General features: G+C 44.7%; 3 protein-coding genes across 3 annotated transcripts in view; all 3 read right to left on the bottom strand.

Annotated features, from left to right (window-relative positions):
• Positions 1-1341: 1341 nt before the first annotated feature.
• cskmt (citrate synthase lysine methyltransferase) lies at positions 1342-4480 on the bottom strand. The gene is made up of 2 exons (XM_056575939.1): positions 4311-4480; positions 1342-4057 (listed from the first exon to the last, which is right to left on the bottom strand). The coding sequence occupies exons 1-2, from the start codon at positions 4396-4398 to the stop codon at positions 3378-3380; spliced, it is 768 nt and encodes a 255-aa protein (XP_056431914.1). The 5' UTR covers positions 4399-4480; the 3' UTR covers positions 1342-3377.
• A 491-nt stretch (positions 4481-4971) lies between these two features.
• LOC130370238 (ubiquitin thioesterase OTUB1-like) lies at positions 4972-9939 on the bottom strand. Its single transcript, XM_056575940.1, has 7 exons — positions 9791-9939; positions 8579-8640; positions 8118-8216; positions 7558-7676; positions 6990-7074; positions 6279-6473; positions 4972-5662 (listed from the first exon to the last, which is right to left on the bottom strand). Exons 1-7 carry the CDS (start codon positions 9831-9833, stop codon positions 5465-5467), a joined length of 801 nt encoding a protein of 266 aa, XP_056431915.1. The 5' UTR covers positions 9834-9939; the 3' UTR covers positions 4972-5464.
• Positions 9940-12814: 2875 nt separating this feature from the next.
• Positions 12815-18356, bottom strand: part of LOC130370292 (nectin-4-like) — a 16961-nt gene continuing 11419 nt past the window's right edge. Inside the window, exons 6-11 of the mRNA XM_056576015.1 lie at positions 18026-18180; positions 17264-17423; positions 16384-16459; positions 15827-15889; positions 13771-13989; positions 12815-13330 (exon numbers count right to left, since the gene is read on the bottom strand). Of these exons, the coding sequence (XP_056431990.1) occupies positions 12833-13330; positions 13771-13989; positions 15827-15889; positions 16384-16459; positions 17264-17423; positions 18026-18180 (1171 nt within the window). The 3' untranslated portion in view covers positions 12815-12832. The remainder of the gene's footprint in view (positions 13331-13770; positions 13990-15826; positions 15890-16383; positions 16460-17263; positions 17424-18025; positions 18181-18356) is intronic.

The raw sequence follows: 18356 nt of genomic DNA, 5'->3' as shown, positions 1-18356 counted from the left end.
TTTTACAAAAAAACAAATATACACAAAAACACTTTTTTTTAACAAAAAGACCCTTTTTTACAAAAAAACCATTTTCTTTTAAAATAAAAAACACAAAAAACAACCTTTTTTAAAAAAAACACTTTTTTTAATAAAAAAAACCCACCAAAAACAACCTTTAAAAAAAAAAACACCCATTTTTTATCCAAAAAAACACTTTTTTTAAAAACACAAATATACACAAAACGCTCTTTTTTTAATTAAAAAAAAACACCAAAAACAACCTTTAAAAAAAAAGTTTTTTTACAAAAAAACACTTAAAAAACACAAATATACACAAAAACACTTTTTTTTAACAAAAAGACCCTTTTTTACAAAAAAAACATTTTCTTTTAAAATAAAAAACACAAAAAACAACATTTTTCCAAAAAAACACTTTTTAAAAAAAAAAAAAAACACCCTTTTTAAAAAAAAAACCATTTTTTTAAAAACACCTTTTTTTAAAAACACAAAAAACAACATTTTTTTAAAAAAACACTTTTTTTTAGTTTTTTTTTTTAAAAAAACACTTTTTTAAAAAAACAGCTTTTTTTTAAAAAAAAACCTTTTTTTAAAAAAACAACCTTTTTTAAATTAAAAAAAAACACCAAAAACAACCTTAAAAAAAAAAAAAAAAGTTTTTTTTACAAAAAAACACTTAAAAAACACAAATATACACAAAAACACTTTTTTTAACAAAAAGACCCTTTTTTACAAAAAAAACATTTTCTTTTAAAATAAAAAACACAAAAAACAACCTTTTTTCAAAAAAAACACTTTTTTTTTTTAAAAAAACACCCTTTTTAAAAAAAAAACACCATTTGTTTAAAAAGAAAATAAAACCCTTTTCTAAAAAAAAACCATTTTTTAAAAAAAACCGCATTTTTTTTTTAAAAAAAAAACCTTTTTTTAATAAAAAAAACCCACCAAAAACAACCTTTAAAAAAAAAAACACCCATTTTTTATCCAAAAAAACACAAATATACACAAAAAACACTTTATTTTAAAAAAAAAACATTTTTTTTTAAAAAACACCCTTTTTCACAAAAAAAACAAAATTTTAAACACCTTTTTTAAAAAAAATACAAAAAAACAACTTCTTTATTAAAAAAAACCTTTTGTTTTTTAAAAAAAAATCATGTAAAAAAGGGTATTTTTTTTCAAAACAACATTTTTTCAAAAAAAAACCCACAATAAAAACATTTTTAAAAAAAAAAACAGAAAACACAAAAAAAAACATTTAAAAAAAAACATAAAATATATATATAACTTTTAAAAAGTTTCATCAAAAAAGGGAAACTTTTAAAAAGTCAAAAATAAGTGATACTTTTTGAAAAAAGTTAGAATGGGAAAAGTAAAATAGTAGTCCTTGCCGCAAGTAGCAAGACCCCTTTAGTCCTTGCCACAAGTACCAAGACCCCTTTAGTCCTTGCCACAAGTACCAAGACCCCTTTAGTCTTTGCCCCCCCCCCACCCCCCCCGGAGAAGGGGAGGTGGGGTTCTGGGATACGCGCCAACGTGGAGGAGCCGACCTTGGTGTATTCTCATCTCGGTGGCCGTGTGAGCGGGGACTCGAACCTTAGTCTACAGGGCGTTAACTAACCATTAACCATCAGCCCTGACCGCTGCACCACCAAGACTCTGCCTCCAATATGTGTTTGGAGGATATACTTGACTTTACCATTCACATGATAGAGAAATAAGATGCATCCATTACTGTACCTCTTGAACCCCGGTTCAGATCCGGGAACCTGAACCATACTGAATGCTCAACCTTCTTATTAGCCATGCGTGCATGCGGGGACTCAAACCAGAGTCTACAAAGCTTTAACCAACAGCCCTGACCGCTGCACCACCAAGACACTTACCAGATCATGTTTGGAGGTTATACTTGACTTTACCATTCACATGATAGAGAAATAAGATGCATCCATTATGGTACCACCGGTGGCCGTTTGAGCAGGGACTCGAACCTGAGTCTACCGAGCTTTACCCGAGAGCCCTGACCGCTTCACCACCAAGACGCTTTCCAGAATGTGTATGGAGGTTATACTTGACTTTACCATTCACATGATTGAGAAATAAGATGTATCCATTAACGTATGTTTTGTTTCATGACGGGCGATGAAAAACCACTTTGCTACACCTTATGTTTAATTTGACAACCGATAAAAAAATTGTATTATTAGCCATTATGTTTTTTTCATGACGGCCGATTAAAAAACAACAGTGTTACCCCTTTTGTTTTTTTTATGACAACAAATGAAAAACGACAATGTTACCCCTTATGTTTTTTTCCATGACGACCGATAAAAAACAACAGTGTTACCCCTTAGGTTTTTTTTATGACAACAAATGAAAAACGACAATGTTACCCATTATGTTTTTTTCCATGATGACCGATAAAAAACGAGTGTTACCCCTTAGGTTTTTTCCATGACGACCGATAAAAGACGACAGTATTATTAGCATTATGTTTTTTTCATGACGGCCGATTAAAAAACAACAGTGTTACCCCTTATGTTTTGTTTGATGACGCGCGATGAAAAACCACACTGCTACACCTTATGTTTAATTTGACCACAGATAAAAAAAATTGACAGTGTTACCCCTTATGATTTTTTCCATGACGACCGATAAAAAACCACAGTGTTACCCCTTATGTTTTTTTTCATGACTATCGAAAAAAACGACAGTGTTACCTCTTAGGATTTTCTTTTTTGTTATGACCACATGATTGGACAATTCAGCGAATCAATCAAATCGGCTACCTCCCTCAGCAGCACCACAACTACAGGTAGAGAGGAGATAGATCACTAACTAGCAGAGTTGTAAGCACTTTCCACCCTTTGCATTAGAGGAATTGGACTCCCCAAGCAATGTAATACTTAAAAGGAGTAAGTTACATATTAATTTAGTCTTTCGGCCTGTAGCATATAAAAAAAATACAGCAACTGTCCCATATTTCTAACTGCATTTGAAGTAGACATTGAGACTCACAAATTATGGACGCTATAGGACAGTGATCATGATTAGACTCAACATCAGAATGACAACAATGGGTCAAATAGCAATGGCTGGTGGAATGGCCATGAAGTAGGTCTGTATATGCAGTGTAAGCTTGTCCAGGCCCTGCAAGTCAGGATGTAGGCTATGAATCTGAATGAAAAGTAGGTAAATAGATAGTGGCCATCCCCAAAATGCACCAGAAACAGCAAATCATATATATTAAATAAAAGGGGGGGGGGGGACCTCAGACCCCCTGTATATTACTGTGTCCCACCAACATGTTTGATCGCCAGCCGCCACTGCTCACGACCCATCAAGATATAATTATTACGAAGAAACTATACAAACCATTACAGTAATTCAACGACAGGGGGCGAAGTGACTTGATAGCAATAATAACGCACGCCGCGGAGCTCCCCCACCTCCTGCACCGCGACCTGCGCCGGCCTCTCCCCGGGTTCCCGCCCCTCTGTCTCCAGCCACAGCAGCCGGGCATCGGGGTCTTCGTCCGAGAACTGGAGCAGGCGCCCGGAGCCCCGCAGCGTCCTCAGGCACTGCCGCACCACGTGACCCGCCTTCCCACTGCCGTCCTTCGACCGCAACAGGGCATCGGTCGTGCCCTTGTCCACAATGAGGTCCAACTCGTCCGCCCCGAAGTGTGCAAACATCTCCCTGCAGTCGAGCTCCAGGAACCCGAGGATGGAGAGTGGATGATGGGGCTCGATGGCTTTGGCTGCGATGTGTTCCCGCATTAGACGCACAGCGATCGGGGATATATCGGCACAGGTGACGGTCACCTGGACGGAGGAGTGTTGGTAGATGCTGGGTCCCAGAGCAGAGGTCCCACAGCCCATGTCCAGGACGTGGAGCGGGGTGGCAGTGCGGGTCTGGGGCTGTAAGAGGGGCAGGACGAAGTCCCGGACCGAGTCGAAACCGAAGAACCACTCAAAGTTCTTGAAGTTGCTGCTGCTGTTCTCTGTGTAGAACCGATCCCAGGTTGCTTTCTTGTCCATGTTTTCGATTAGTTCAGCTGGACAAGAAATATGTTAAACATCAGCGTGTCCAATCAAATTAACATTTAAATTGTCCAAAGTTGCATAGAACAGGTGCCCCAAAGTCAGTTTCTGCTCTGCAAGGAGTATTTGGGGCTAATCGAGCACCGTAAGGTCAAATCCTGGACTCGGCCCCCTGGTAAACATTGACGCATACTGCTAGCTAGTTAGCATTGGCTAGTTTAGTAGTTCATTAATACGTACACATTTTATTTATAAGGATTGACTTACTCGTAAGTGAGGAATGTTGTCTTGCGAATATGGATGTTAATGTTAACGTCCCCAAACTCCGGCGAGCCACTACAGATAGAGGTGACATGTTGTTGCTGTCCTTGCTTTCACAGAATGAAACGAATGAATGGGACGAATGCCACTTTCACAATGCTTATTAATGCACGGCTTTTTGGCGCCACCTGCTGGTTCAACTTGAAACTAAATGATCAGAAGAGGGGTATGCCTTTATTATGAAGGGTCCAGATGCCAACAAACCAATTGTGGTAACAAAAGAGAAGGCCTGCTTTGTGAGATGCTTCATCAGTGATGAGAGGCAGTCAAAAATGTTATGGATCAATAAAATAAATCGACCTGAATTGGTTGATTCAGCACCAGACAATTACTATTTTTCTGAGAGATTACATCTATATATAATTTGAATATTAAGAATATACAAACGAGAACCAGCTTGACTTGGGGTACTGGGTAGGTTGGACGACAGTATTCCCTGGTTCCTTCACAGCGATTGGAGTGAATACATGAAATTCGTCTGCTACAGCACAGAAAAATAAAATAAGATGTAAATCCCTTTAATAAAACACAAGTGTAGCTCATGACGAAACAGACCTATAAGATGTAAAACCCTTTAATAAAAACACATGACAAAAGTGTGACATATGACGAAAAGGAAACAAGATGTAAATCCCTTTAATAAAATCCATGACACAAGTGTAACAAAGGAAGAAAAATCAAGTCCAAAAATAGTAGATAACATTTACAACCACAAAAGAAAAAAAAACCTGTACATCTCTAAATTCCTGGAGTCACTTTTCTTGTATTTTCAAAGATTTTTTTATTACCATTTTGGGGATCGGGGTGGGGGAAGCTGGAGAAAGTATGCATTTTGATTTTCTTTTGCCTTCCTTCTTTTCCGCAAACACACAAGCGTCACCTTCCTACGTCGTACGATTGGGGGAGGGGGGGGGTGCATGTATGTCAGTCGCCGTGGCAACTCAAGTGTTTGTAATCCACTGCTGTGGAGGTGATGACAAAAGGGGAGCGAGGGAGATGAGGAGAGACAGGGGGGGGGGGGGGACGGTGCCAAACCAAGACTAGAGAGGAACAGAAGAAGGGAGACAGGGGTGTGGTGTTGGGGGAGGGGGGCTGTGGCGTTATTTGTACAGGATGTCGTAGTGGCCGGGCCGGTACAGTAGGAAGATGCGCGGGATGCTGCCCTCGGGGAAGACGTGGTGGTTGACGGTGCCCCCCTCGCCGCGGTCCATGTACTCCACCAGGATGGACACGTCCAGGGCCTGGGCCAGAGCGATGATGTGGATGTGGTCGCTCTCCTTGGACATGGGCTCCACCTCCTGGAAAGGGGCGGGGCGGGACACGGAGCAAGTGTCACACGGATGAATCGGTTGGGACGAAAACATTTAAGCCCATTTGTAGGTCCAAGATTAGTCGGTCAATAGGGCCATAGAAATGGTTGGGGTGTTTAGTCTTCGAGCCGAAAGGTTCACAAAGTCCACATTCTAAGCTGAAGGCTCTTACCACTTTCTGCTCCTTAGCGACCTGTCTCTGTATTCACTGTCTAACCCCTACCGGCTCCTTAACCCGTCTCTGTATTCACTGTCTAATCCCTACCTGCTCCTTAATGACCTGTCTCTGTAGTCACTGTCTAACCCCTACCGGCTCCTTAATGACCTGTCTCTGTATCCACTGTCTAACCCCTACCTGCTCCTTAACCCGTCTCTGTGTTCACTGTCACTGTCTAACCCCTACCTGCTCCTTAACCTGTCTTAACTGTCCTTTAGAACGGCCTTTCAAATTCGGCATATCATAGACATTTATTTTCCCACATTGCCAAAACGAACACTCAAACCCCGATTGCTCTCGACTTCCTTACTACTCCGCTACAAGTAGGGGTGTCAAGATATACGATTTCGTTGCCGATATGTTGACCATTTTCAGATCGGGCCTGACCTGCTGGCAGAACTCCTTGACCGAGCGGCCGCCCTCGATGAAGTGCTGGAAGAAGCCGTGCTCGCGCTGCAGGTAGCCCGAGGTGAGCAGCCGCAGGTACACCACCACGTAGTCCGACACGTTCTGGTCGTTGAAGGAGCCCAGCAGCTCCTTCAGGCCCGGCTGCTTCTCACACAGCTCGATCAGGTCCATGAACTGCACACAAGAGGGGGACAGGGCCGCTGGGTCAGGGTGTTGAGTCCCCTGGGATCCAACGCTATACCGCACGTCTTCTGGTGGGCGAAGGCCGGAAAACCAACCGTCTATCGGCGAGGCACGACACCGCTGCTAAACGAGCGACCGCCACCAGCAGATAACTTTCACAACATGAGGACAATGGGCTTGTCTCTTCATGTGAGCATCTGCATACGACTTGACAGAAAATACAGGCTACCATTAGCCTGATTTACTTTAATATAGGCCTGTGTCACCTGTGTCATTGTGTCATCCCTGACTATCTTTATTGATATAATGTATGGCACAGGTTGTTGTTTCATATTTTTGTGTCAAGAAATGGTCAAATCAAATCAAATCAATTCTGATGTGGAATATGGATCAATTTACAATAATAAGCCGGGATCAAAGAAGTCTAAATCGGATCTCTTCCCTCCTTTTGATCTTAACCTCTCCCAGTGTGGGTTGGAGGAGCAGCTGTGGGAGCAGGGGACTCACCGTGTTGTGGAAGTCCTCGATGGTGAACTCGGTGAAGCCCTCGTTCACCAGGTCCAGCTTGCTTTTGGACGCAACCGCTTTGAACCTGAACGGAAACATACGAATAGTACACAAATAAACACACATGTTTGTGAGGACACCCTCAAATCAAGGGACCCCAGACATTCTCATCCTGACCTTGTAAAACTGTAGTAGGATTTGACAACAGATCCGAAGCATTAAATCAAAATGGATTTTTAAATGTTCAAGGATTAAAAACCCTTAATAATAACCCTTTTTATGCCTTTTTTGCAACGGCCAAAATTAAGAAAAAGTTGAAAGAAAAGCCTACATAATAGTCTGCCTAGTACTTAAATAAGAAAGGACTTTGGCGACAATTCACCCTTTTTGTGATCAAATTCTGGCAGAACCCAAAACCCTCCTTTGGATAGGCCTATCATCTCACTGTGATTAAATTACCATTAAACCGGACAGCTTCATTTCATGACGCTATAACACCAATCCAAAGAGGGTAAAGGGTCATCATAGACCAGTGCCCATTCCCAGTAGTTGATAAGAGACTAGGCACCTCTGTAGCTCCTTGCTGTCTTCCAGCAGGGACTCCAGGTGCGAGAAGCCGAACGCTCTGTAGAAGCAGTTGCCATCTGGCCGCGTCTTGCGAATGTACGAGTATTTTTTGTGTAGGTCCTGGAGAAAAATAATAATAATTACATTAAGGACAAAGCAATTTTTTTAATCCAAAGTAATTTACAATAAGTAGATTTGTCAGAAGAAAGAGAAACAATAAATCGTGGTCGGTAAAGAAAGGATGTTCATAGAAACAAGTGCCAAGCACTGCCATAAACTAGGTTAACTTGTTTCCTGTATACAACAAAGATAGCTAGGATAAGACGCTACGCAAAATCTGTAGAATACGAGTAAACCGACAAGAAGCTGAAAATGATAACATTGTCCTTTATACAATACAGAATAGAGAAATAAGTTTGTAATTATTTGGTAGTTAATTACATACAGTTGAAGTAGTTACGCTGACAAACCATAGAAATAGTCATTGGCAGCAGTGCTACGGACAGCTAAAGCCTGGTGACTGTGGTGAGGATGTTGGTGATGTGGTGGTTGGGGACCAACCTTGATCTTCAGCTGATAAATACTGTCGTCATGAGCGTACTCGTTCTGCAACACCGTGAGCGCCTGTCTGTCCGACACCAAGGGATTACTGGTGGCGATCTGGGGACCCCACACACACACACACACACACACACACACACACACACACACACACACACACACACACACACACACACACACACACACACACACACACACACACACACACACACAACGATTGATCAGCCACAATCGATGAGACAAATTTAGCAACGTCAATTATCTAGTAAGTGACCTTAACCATTCATGTTGATCATACATGTATCCTTGCTGAATGCTAGACAGAGGGTACTTTGCAGAAAACCAATCACTTTGGTGGGAAGTTCAACAATTATTTTCTTTCTTTTTTTAGGGTCCGAGTGTTATATGCATGTAGTACTGGTATGAGTAACAAAATTATAGATAAGATGAAGACATCTCACCTCCTGCTGAATTCGGTCCTGTTGAGCGATAATGGCCTCGTCATACGCAAGGCAGTTGACCCCTGAGGAGAGGGAGATATTAATAGGTGGACCTCCGGGATAGAGCTCAAGATATTTGAAGGGAGGGCATAGGATATGGGACACTCAAATTGTGACAGCGATATGTGTGAGACCACAAAATATAATACGAGTCGAAACATTTGATATCTCTGAAGCCAGAGATACCTTGTATCCCGAATTCCTTATAAATGGAATTATTCCGAAAATTGCAGTTGATGTCGACACTTGTTTCGTTTGAAATGATGCCTAAAAGAAGCTGCCCTTTAAATGACACTTGGTGGTTAACCCTACAGGCATGTAAGGATTTTACGTGTTCCATTTGAACGGATAACGTTCCCGATCGTGTGCTGTTTACCTTTCCCAATTATAATATGTTTACATATCTTGCCGTATGTGAAGAGTACACTCCTGACAACAAAAACAAGCGTTCACTGTTGACATTGTATTATACCCATACCTTTCTTTTAAACGTTTCAAATTATATCACAAAAACACGTAAGAAATGTAAGAAGACACGAGTGTCTTTATTCACGGGAGCTCTTCGGAGTATTATTCAGTGTTCTTTGTGTAGCTCTCATAGGGGTTGCCGCTAGGCTGAGAGAGGATCTTAAATTTTAGCGTTATTCCGGTCTACCGCCACACTATTTCCGGTCTCCTAGTCCCTATGACCAGTGTACGCCAGTTATCACTCCCCGGACGACTACAAAGACAAAACAAAGGAGTTGTGACGAAAACTGCCAAAACAATAACTTAAATATTTAAGGGAAACGGATCCATTTTACAGAAAGTCCTTCCCTTTCTCTCTCTAGCCGCTTAAATATATATATATATATATATATATATATATATATATATATATATATATATATATATATATATATATAAATAAAAGTCCCGCCCCCTCTCTTGCAAATAACGCTTATCTATATCATCTCGTTCCCGGCGTTCCGTCTCTGGGAACGAGGTTACTGGCTGCCGCAAGGTCCGGGCCGTCCACCCCCTCTCGAATAAATACGAGTCGACTACATATTTAACGGCAGAAACTGCCGTCAGTAGGTGACGGCAACCCTGTGCTCGGAAACGGGGCGCCTTAGCAGCTACACCCGTGCGGTTTGTAAGTGATATGCGGAGCTGTCGCGGTGTTTTCCTCACCTTCCATCTCTCTCTGTGATGATTCCTGCTTCTCCTCCGCCATCTTAACTGTGGATGTCTGTTTCCTCCTCCAGGGCCCGACCCCACAGCAATGTTGCCAGATTGGGACGGATGTCCCGCCCAATCTGGCAACATTGGCTGCAGAGCGGTACAGTCGGTAGGCGGAAAGACTGGGCTGGCAATCTGGCCAATCTGGCAACGCTGCCCCGCATCACTCTACACTTCCGGGTCAAATCTTGAAGTCCCCTCCCCAAAAGAAATATCAAAGTATCATCACCTACATAAATTATTTACGGTTTATTGATTAAATTAAAGTCCATCACAACTATTATCTGATTTAAGTGGAATCGGGAAAGTGGAAGTCTTACATGATTGAAGCTACTTAAAATTCTTTAAATGGTCATCATTTACAGTTCTTGAAATGGTAATTAAATTACTTTTAAACATCAGAAATTACTTAATTGATTTATTGTTGGAAGATGTGGATTAGAATTGACAGCTTCTGAAATAGATTTATGTTCATACATACATCATGTAGCTCCATAATGCATGCTGGGGGTGGTCGTTCTAGTGCCCATTTAAATAAATATTAAAACATTATTTTAACTTTAAGCTAGGCCTACATCAACTATTTTTCTTTTTTGTTCCTATTTGGGTTACCGAACACTTGGTCAACCAAAGATTATCCATCATAAAAAGCAAACCTTTAAAACCGATAATGCCTGACAAACTGAAAGGGTTATTTTTAGAACAATTTTAATTATTTTATCTTGCAGTTGGATAACTTCTAATTGTGTAGGTGTTGCACATAAAGTAACAAACATTTTATTCACTCTGTTCTTGCATACTGCTTTGAGACAAATTTATACAATAAAAAATATGGAACTTTATTTCCACTTTTTTTATACCAAGCAACAGGCTTACATTCAGACACCCACACAAACCCCTTTAAAATATGGCTTTAAAAAGCGAGAAACGATGTTTCAAGATCACAGTGGAATAAAACGGCTGCACTTTCACAATATATACACTAGGGGGCAATAATTACACATATACCGCATATCGGCAATGCGCGTCCCTTTCTTTTTACTTTATATGAAAGAGGTCACTGTTATTATACATCAATGACCCCTCCAATATGCATTCATTTGCTTACGAGCTATATCAACATCATTTAGTCCCAAAGAATAAAAAAACTATATACATCTGCCAAGAAAAGAATTTTTTTTACACAGACAGATAACACTTAATAAAAACATTTCAAAATGTTTGTGAAACACAATAATACTTCATATTTGCCCTGAGGCAAAGATATCTCACCACGTCACGGCAGTTGGTGGTTAAAATAAAAAACTCCCACAATGTTAGACAGGCCTATGGGCATGCATCATGTAAATATTTTGTGTTTCTTTGTTGTCCCAATACAATCCTCTCCACATCCTCTTCCGACTCAACTCGTCCAGTCTTTATTGCAGTATGTCAAAGTAAACGTGACAAATGTTCAGGCCTGGGTGTGTTTTCGTTACAGTCCCTGTTCTTAAGGCGCGTTTCCCGGTAGATCTGACTCATTAAAGATCCAACACACCACAATGCCTGTAACAACATGACAGCCACCACAAAATAAACCATCCATCACATCTTTGGCTCTCTTCAACTGGGAAGATCCATTCTTATTGAGTACAGAGTATAGGTTAGGCCTACAGTTGCAGCATTGATGCGATACGGCGTGCTAATAGTAATAAGAGGAATACATCATGTACTGTGTGACTGTACATTTCTCAGTGCAGTGTGAAGACGTCCCAGAAGAGGACCAGAGGGCGATTTACAGAGGTATGTTTGGGATTCAGCTCCCACCATGGACTGTCTGCATGGCCAGGTTTCACCACTAGAGGGTGGTAAAATGTACCGTTGGTCTCCAATCCGCTCAGCGTCAAAAGTGTGTCAAATACATTTGTTGAAAGTATATTTACCGTGCTAGTAGCTCAATATCAACTGATATCCTAAATAGCTGTACATGGTTAGAGTGCCAGACAGGCACTTTAATTTTCTAAAGTAATGTATGTGGTGGTTCGGGCATCTGGTAAGGATGCCCACTGGGCGCCTCCCTTGGGAGGTGTTTCAGGCACGTCCAGTGGGGAGGAGACCTCGGGGAAGACCCAGGACTAGGTGGAGAGATTATATCTCAACACTGGCCTGGGAACGCCTCGGGATCCCCCCGTCAGAGCTGGTCAATGTGGCCCGGGAAAGGGAAGTCTGGGGCCCCCTGCTTGAGCTGCTCCCCCCGCGACCGACCCCGGACAAGCGGATGAAGGTGAGATGAGAGGGAAGTTCACTGGGGAAATATGCAAAATTCGTTTGCATGGAAGTATTTATCCGTATATTTAGTAGACACTTTCATCCCCAATAAATCATCAAAGTAAAAAGGAGCAAGAAGTTAGGCCATACTGCTCAAAGATGTCTACAAGTAGAATGTGGACTCAAACCTAGGACCTGCTCGACTGGGATTCGAACACCCTCGACCCTAGAGAACCCCTCAGTGACAGGATTCTTCCAGGTAGGGAAATATATAAGAATATATACAAAAATATAGCAGGCTTTATGTCATGTTAGTTGATAGTGTGCTATAAAGGCTGCACCCTTTGCACCAGACATATTAGCAATTCATTAAATAACCACAGAACATAACTGGTGCCTATTGCCCCCCTGGCAGACGAGCCCCCTGGGTCACCTGTCCTGTCCTCCCAGCTGTCCATCCATCTAGAACCTACCACGGGCACAGAGGGACACCTAGAACAGCTTTAACAAACAATGCCCAGTGTATTCCAGGCCCAGAGCCAGTGTGTCGCATAGCACAGCCTGGTTCTGGGCGGAACACATTCAACGGCTCATCTCAGTCTCATCGCCGCCGACATGTAGGAGTCAGAACACACCCGGTTATCTGAGGTCCAATCAGAGCCCAGAGCTCTGCGGCTCATAGAGTCCGCCCTGGGCCTAGGGGGGGGCTTGTTACCCCCCCCCCCCCCCCCCACCCCCCACCCCCGGCTAAACGATCTGGGCCTTGTGGATGTGGGAGGCGTGGGGGTTCGGGAGGGGGGAGCGGCTCTTGGGTCTCAGCGTCCCGTTGGTCAGGTGGTGCTGCGGCGCCTGCGGCTGGAAGTGGACCTGCTGGGCGTCCATCATCAGCGAGCTGTGGGTCTCGCTGCCGTAGGGGTCGTCGTCGTCGTCGTCGTCGGGGTGCCCGCCGTCGCCGTCGCGGTCGCCGTGCACCAGCCGCCCCTGGACCTCAGGACACATCAGGCCGCCCAGACCCTCGTCCTCCTCGTCTTCCTCGTCGCCCCGGGTCGGGTAGCCGCAGCGGAGCGGCGGGGGCTGCATGTTGCGCGTGCCGTTGGCGATCCGGCCGCCTCCTCCTCCTCCTCCTCCTCCTCCTCCTCCTCCGTCGTCGGTGCCGTGGGGCTGGCGGGTGCGCAGGATCTCGGTGGAGTGGAGCACCGGGACGGGGGACGGGAGGAGGGGGGGGTGCATCCTCTGCTTGTCCTGCTGGAGACACCGCCGGGAGGGAGGGACGTCAGCCGGGCGGAGTGGGTCTCAGGGTGCCCAGGGTGCGTGTCCACTGGAGGGTTGAATGTCGTGTGTGTGTGTGTCTTATCATGGATCGTGCTTAGCGTTGCATGTGTAACGCGGGCCGACGTTGTTTTAGTTAACCCGGTGCCCGGTGTGTGTATGCACATTCGCATGTGTGTGTGTGCATTCATGTGTGTGTATGTGTGCACATTCCTGTGTGTGTGTGTGTGTGTGTGTGTGTGCGTGTGTGCAAATTTGTTTGTGTGTTTCTGCAGATTGTGTGTGTGTGTGTGTGTGTGTGCATTCATGTGTGTGTGTGTGTGTGTGTGTATGCCCATTCATGTGTGTGTGTGTGTGTGTGTGTATCCTAAATAGCTGCATTCATGTGTGTGTGTGTGTGTGTGCGGCCCCCTCACCAGCGACATGGTGCTGTTCCTGGCGTAGGACTCCATGCGGAGCCTCTTCTCCTCGTCCCGTTCCAGGATCCGGCTGCCCCCTCGCCGCGACCCGTTGGTCAGCGACGGCCGACCCAGGTGGTCCAGCAGCATCCCTCCGCCCCCTCCTCCTCCTCCTCCCCCTACACCGGCCCACCCGCCCGACAGGGTGGAGCGACTGTCCCGACTGAGAGCCTGGTCCTGCGGAGCACGGTGAGAGACACCGGTTAGGGGACAGAGGGTGGGGGGAGCAGCGGGGGGGGGGAAGGGAGGGCTGGAATGGTCCTGCATTCAGGCCTGCTGTCCCGGGGGATGTCCTGGGCAAAGCCATTTTGCAGATGTGAAACTGTGTTTTTGATCAACCCTTATGCTACTCGGTGTTGGAACCATCACCGTCGACAGACAGACAGACAGACAGTTAGAGATGTGAAACTGTATTTGTGATCAACCCTTATGCTACATTAGTTAGAGATGTGAAACTGTATTTGTGATCAACCCTTATGCTACATTAGTTAGAGATGTGAAACTATTTGTGATCAACCCTTATGCTACATTAGTTAGAGATGTGAAACTGTATTGGTAACTAACCCTGTTGCTTCATTATTAAGGAGAGGTGTTTTGCAGATGTGAAACTGTATTTGGGACTAGCCCTAATGCTAAATTACTAAGGAGAAGGCATTTTGAAGATGTAAACTATGTTTTACTACCCCTACTACTTCATTAGTAAGGAGAAATATTTTGCAGATGTGAAACTATTTTTTATTAACCCAACCGCCTCATTAGTAAGGAAAGGCATTTGGCAGGCATACACTATTTGTGACTAACACTAATGATACCTTAATAAGGACAGGTATTTTTCAGATGCAAATCTGTATTTGTCACTAACACTAATGTGACAATAGTAAGGAAGGGCTTGTTCCAAATGGTTTACAGCTATTTGGCAGATGTAAACTATTTGTGACTTACCATAAATCTACATTGGTATTAAAGGAATTTTGCAAATCTAAACTATTTGTAACGAACCCCAAAAATACATTAGTAAGGAAAGCTATTTTGCCCTCAGAAGTGGATGTGAAACTGGACTTGTTTTCTGTAAAGTAAGAAGAAAAGCAGCGGCCGAGTTTCTTCATCCTTCCCTAATGGAACCCCCCCTCACTGGTCAGAGTGGGGTGCAAAGGCTCGGTATCTCAACAAAAAATGAAATGCAAAGCAAAGAGTCTGAATTAAAGGAAGGGAACTGGGGGTAGAAGAAGTTAAAGTGAACACCAACTGTGTTTCACAACCTATTGCATCACACATTTCTTTCCCCCCTAGCCAACCAGGGCAGTAGTCAACAGACCGCCGGGTGGAACAGGTTGGGTGGGTCGGGCTGCACAAGGCTCGGTGTTGGAACCATCACCGTCGCATGAGCAATAATTAATAACTCTGACTAAATCTCTGACTCTCAGGTTACCAGTGGTTCCCGGTCGCACTGATTGGCGGTGCGACGCCCTGTCACAAACTGTCGACTTATATCAACGCTTTCCACTTCCGTCACATGACGTTCCATTGGACACACACACACACACACACTCATCATCGTATGGGGAAGATGTTTGGGAAAAACAGGAAATGGGATCGGCTGGTTTTGGACCCGCTGTTGTGGGTTTCCTGTGGCTTGTAATACTTTTAAAGCACTTTTACTTCCCTCAGAAAAGTAAGTATTTGGTCTGGTCAAGTCTGCCGCTGTTAGAGACAGCAGCCTCTCAAGTAGCTCCGCAGAACCCAGAGTGTTTTGATAAATATCCCGTGGATATGACTAACTTTACTCTTATTCTGTTTGTTACTTGGCGTTTGCTGCTGCTGGAAGTGCAATTTTGAGAGGGATTCATAAAGTCCCAATCTATCTAGTCAATTTGGCCAAACATGTTGAAAAGAGGTGTGTCCACGCCGAAAGGTTGTTTTGGCATGGACACACCACCTACACACACACACACACAGAGGCACACACACACAGCAAGCCCCTAACACACACACGTGACTGTCTGTGTGTACTGACCCCGAGGGACGACAGGCTGGCTCGAATCGTTCCCTCAACCCTCAGGGAGTTCTTCTCTGTCATCTGGAAGGTACACAACCAACAAGAGGAGGTGGTGAGCTGACACACACACACACACACACACACACACACACACACACACACACACACACACACACACACACACACACACACACACACACACACACACACACACACACACACACACACACACACACAGACAGACAGACAGACAGACAGACAGACAGTGAGACAGACACAGACAGACAGACAAACACACAGACACAGAAATACACACACACACACGTACACACACACACGCACACACATACAGACAGACACAAACACAGACGCACACACACACAAACACACACAGAGACACACGCATACAGACACATACACAGACACACACACACAGACACACAAAGAGAAACACAGAAACTCACACGAAGACGCAGACACACACACAGACACAGACAAACACACAGACACAGACACACACACACACACACACACAGAAACGTTGTCGTCTAGCTGGGGAACAGCGCGGCGTTTACCTGTTCTATTGAGTCCATTTGGTCCGAGTTGACCCTCCTGAAGGAGGCCTGGCGGACCAGGTTGCTGATCTCATTGCTGAAAGCGAGAACAGCGTGAGAGGGGTCTGTTAGTGGGGAGGCTGGGTGGGCCCAGTCTCAGGGTCACAAAGGGTCACAAAGGCATCAGTGAAGCTAGGGAGGGAGACCAGAGGTTTCTAACCTAATAGAAGCAGAACTACTTTAATGACCCCCGAAGGGAAATGGGGAGTTTTAGTGGCTCCCTTTCAAGAATAATGTATCTATAAGCATGGACAATTTCTAAGAAAATAAAATATAAAATATGAAGTATGTGAATAACCTGTGGTTTTTACTACAATATATAACAAAAACAGATGTCAGGCGATCTAATTTTATCGGAATATTCTTTCGAACACCCCCCCCCCCCCCCCACAACCACACACACACACCTATTTACGTATCCACACCTGCTGGTAATGTCAACCACACCAAGCAGTGCTGCTGGTTTCGCTCGTGGGTTTAAAGCATTAGACAACCTGTGTTTCTACGCAGAAGACCTTTCAAATGTCCTTCGTTCATCAACTCAGATTCCAACGATCGAGGCATCATAAAAGCCATCGGAGTATCAGGTACACACAACACCTTCGGCTGAACCCTTCACAAAGGAACACATCAGGTTCCCGGCTCACACCCTCCTAGAGTCAATCACTCAGGTGTTCTCGTCTTGCTCGTCGGACGAAGCAAAACGCAACCAAGCCGACCCTTCGGTCGGGTCAGCTGCTCATATCCATGAGTCTCCCTCCGCTGACGTAATGGCTAATCCGTAAACAAAGCGGTGGACGTTGTGAGAGCGCCGGCGCCTCGCGCGGCGGCGGCCACTCACTCCTTCACGGTGAGCTGGCGCTCCAGCTTCTTGTTGCGGCGCTTGTGGTGACACGTCACGCTGACGATGACCACCAACATCAGCAGCAGCAGACCGCCCGCCGCCCCGCCCACACCAATCAGGAGCAGGTTGTCCGGCTCCGCCTCCTTCTGGGGCTCGTCTGGTGGTGGGGGGGGGGGGGGGGAACGAGAGAGCGAGAGAGGGAGGGAGAGAAGGTTATTCACTTGCGATAATGTTATGTTGTTGCTGTTTGCATGCTTTGGCAATGCAGGCGTGTTTGTTGTTGTTGGAGGGAGGCAGGGAGAGAGGGAGGGGGGAGGGAGGGAGGAGAGAGGGAGGGAGGGATGTCTTATTTAATTGTTACAATGTGATTTTTATATTATATTGTTGCCTTAGGCTTGGGCAAAACAAACATGTTTTTGTCATGCAAGGGAGAGAAGGGGAGACAGAGAGAAGGGGAGGGAGGGAGAGAGAGAGAGAGAGAGAGAGAGAGAGAGAGAGAGAGAGAGAGAGAGAGAGAGAGAGAGAGAGAGAGAGAGAGAGAGAGAGAGAGAGAGAGAGAGAGAGAGAGAGAGAGAGAGAGAGAAGAGAGAGAGGGAGAGAGAGAGAGGATCCTGCTCACAAACACAGGTTTGAGAGAGGCAGGTGCCTTCATGTTTGTTCAATTCCTGAGTTGAAAACGTCTTCGGGAGAAACTTATAAGAAGAGCAGAACATTAATGAAGCTATTAAAATAGAGCTAATAATAGAGCTAGTAACCTACCGGCCACCTTCAGCTCGACCGTCGCCTTGCTGCTGTCCACGACGTTCCTGACCACGCACTGGTACACGCCCCCGTCCCCCGCGCTCAGAGGGCGCCCGAACTCCAGCGTGCCGTTGGGGTGAGGAATGACTCCCTGTGGGAGATCCCCTCCCTGCCTACACACACACACACACGCACAAACGATTACACACACACACAAACACACACACAGAAGCGCACAAACGACCTCACACACACACACACACACACACACACACACACACACACACACACACACACACACACACACACACACACACACACACACACACACACACACACACACACACAC

Source organism: Gadus chalcogrammus, chromosome 17 (genome assembly GCF_026213295.1).
Source record: "Gadus chalcogrammus isolate NIFS_2021 chromosome 17, NIFS_Gcha_1.0, whole genome shotgun sequence".
Classification (NCBI taxonomy): domain Eukaryota; kingdom Metazoa; phylum Chordata; class Actinopteri; order Gadiformes; family Gadidae; genus Gadus; species Gadus chalcogrammus.
Note: the sequence above shows the minus strand (reverse complement) of the source record. Positions and strands in the feature narration are given on the sequence as shown.

Excerpts from the sequence above, each read along its gene's own strand:
- cskmt (XM_056575939.1), bottom strand. The coding sequence starts at position 4,398 with ATGTCACCTCTATCTGTAGTGGCTCGCCGGAGTTTGGGGACGTTAACA. Across the intron at positions 4,058-4,310 it reads ACAACATTCCTCACTTACGA|CTGAACTAATCGAAAACATG; the intron begins GTAAGTCAATCC and ends TTTCTTGTCCAG.
- LOC130370238 (XM_056575940.1), bottom strand. The coding sequence starts at position 9,833 with ATGGCGGAGGAGAAGCAGGAATCATCACAGAGAGAGATGGAAG. Across the intron at positions 8,217-8,578 it reads AGGACCGAATTCAGCAGGAG|ATCGCCACCAGTAATCCCTT; the intron begins GTGAGATGTCTT and ends TGGGGTCCCCAG. Across the intron at positions 5,663-6,278 it reads TCAAGGAGTTCTGCCAGCAG|GAGGTGGAGCCCATGTCCAA; the intron begins GTCAGGCCCGAT and ends GCCCCTTTCCAG.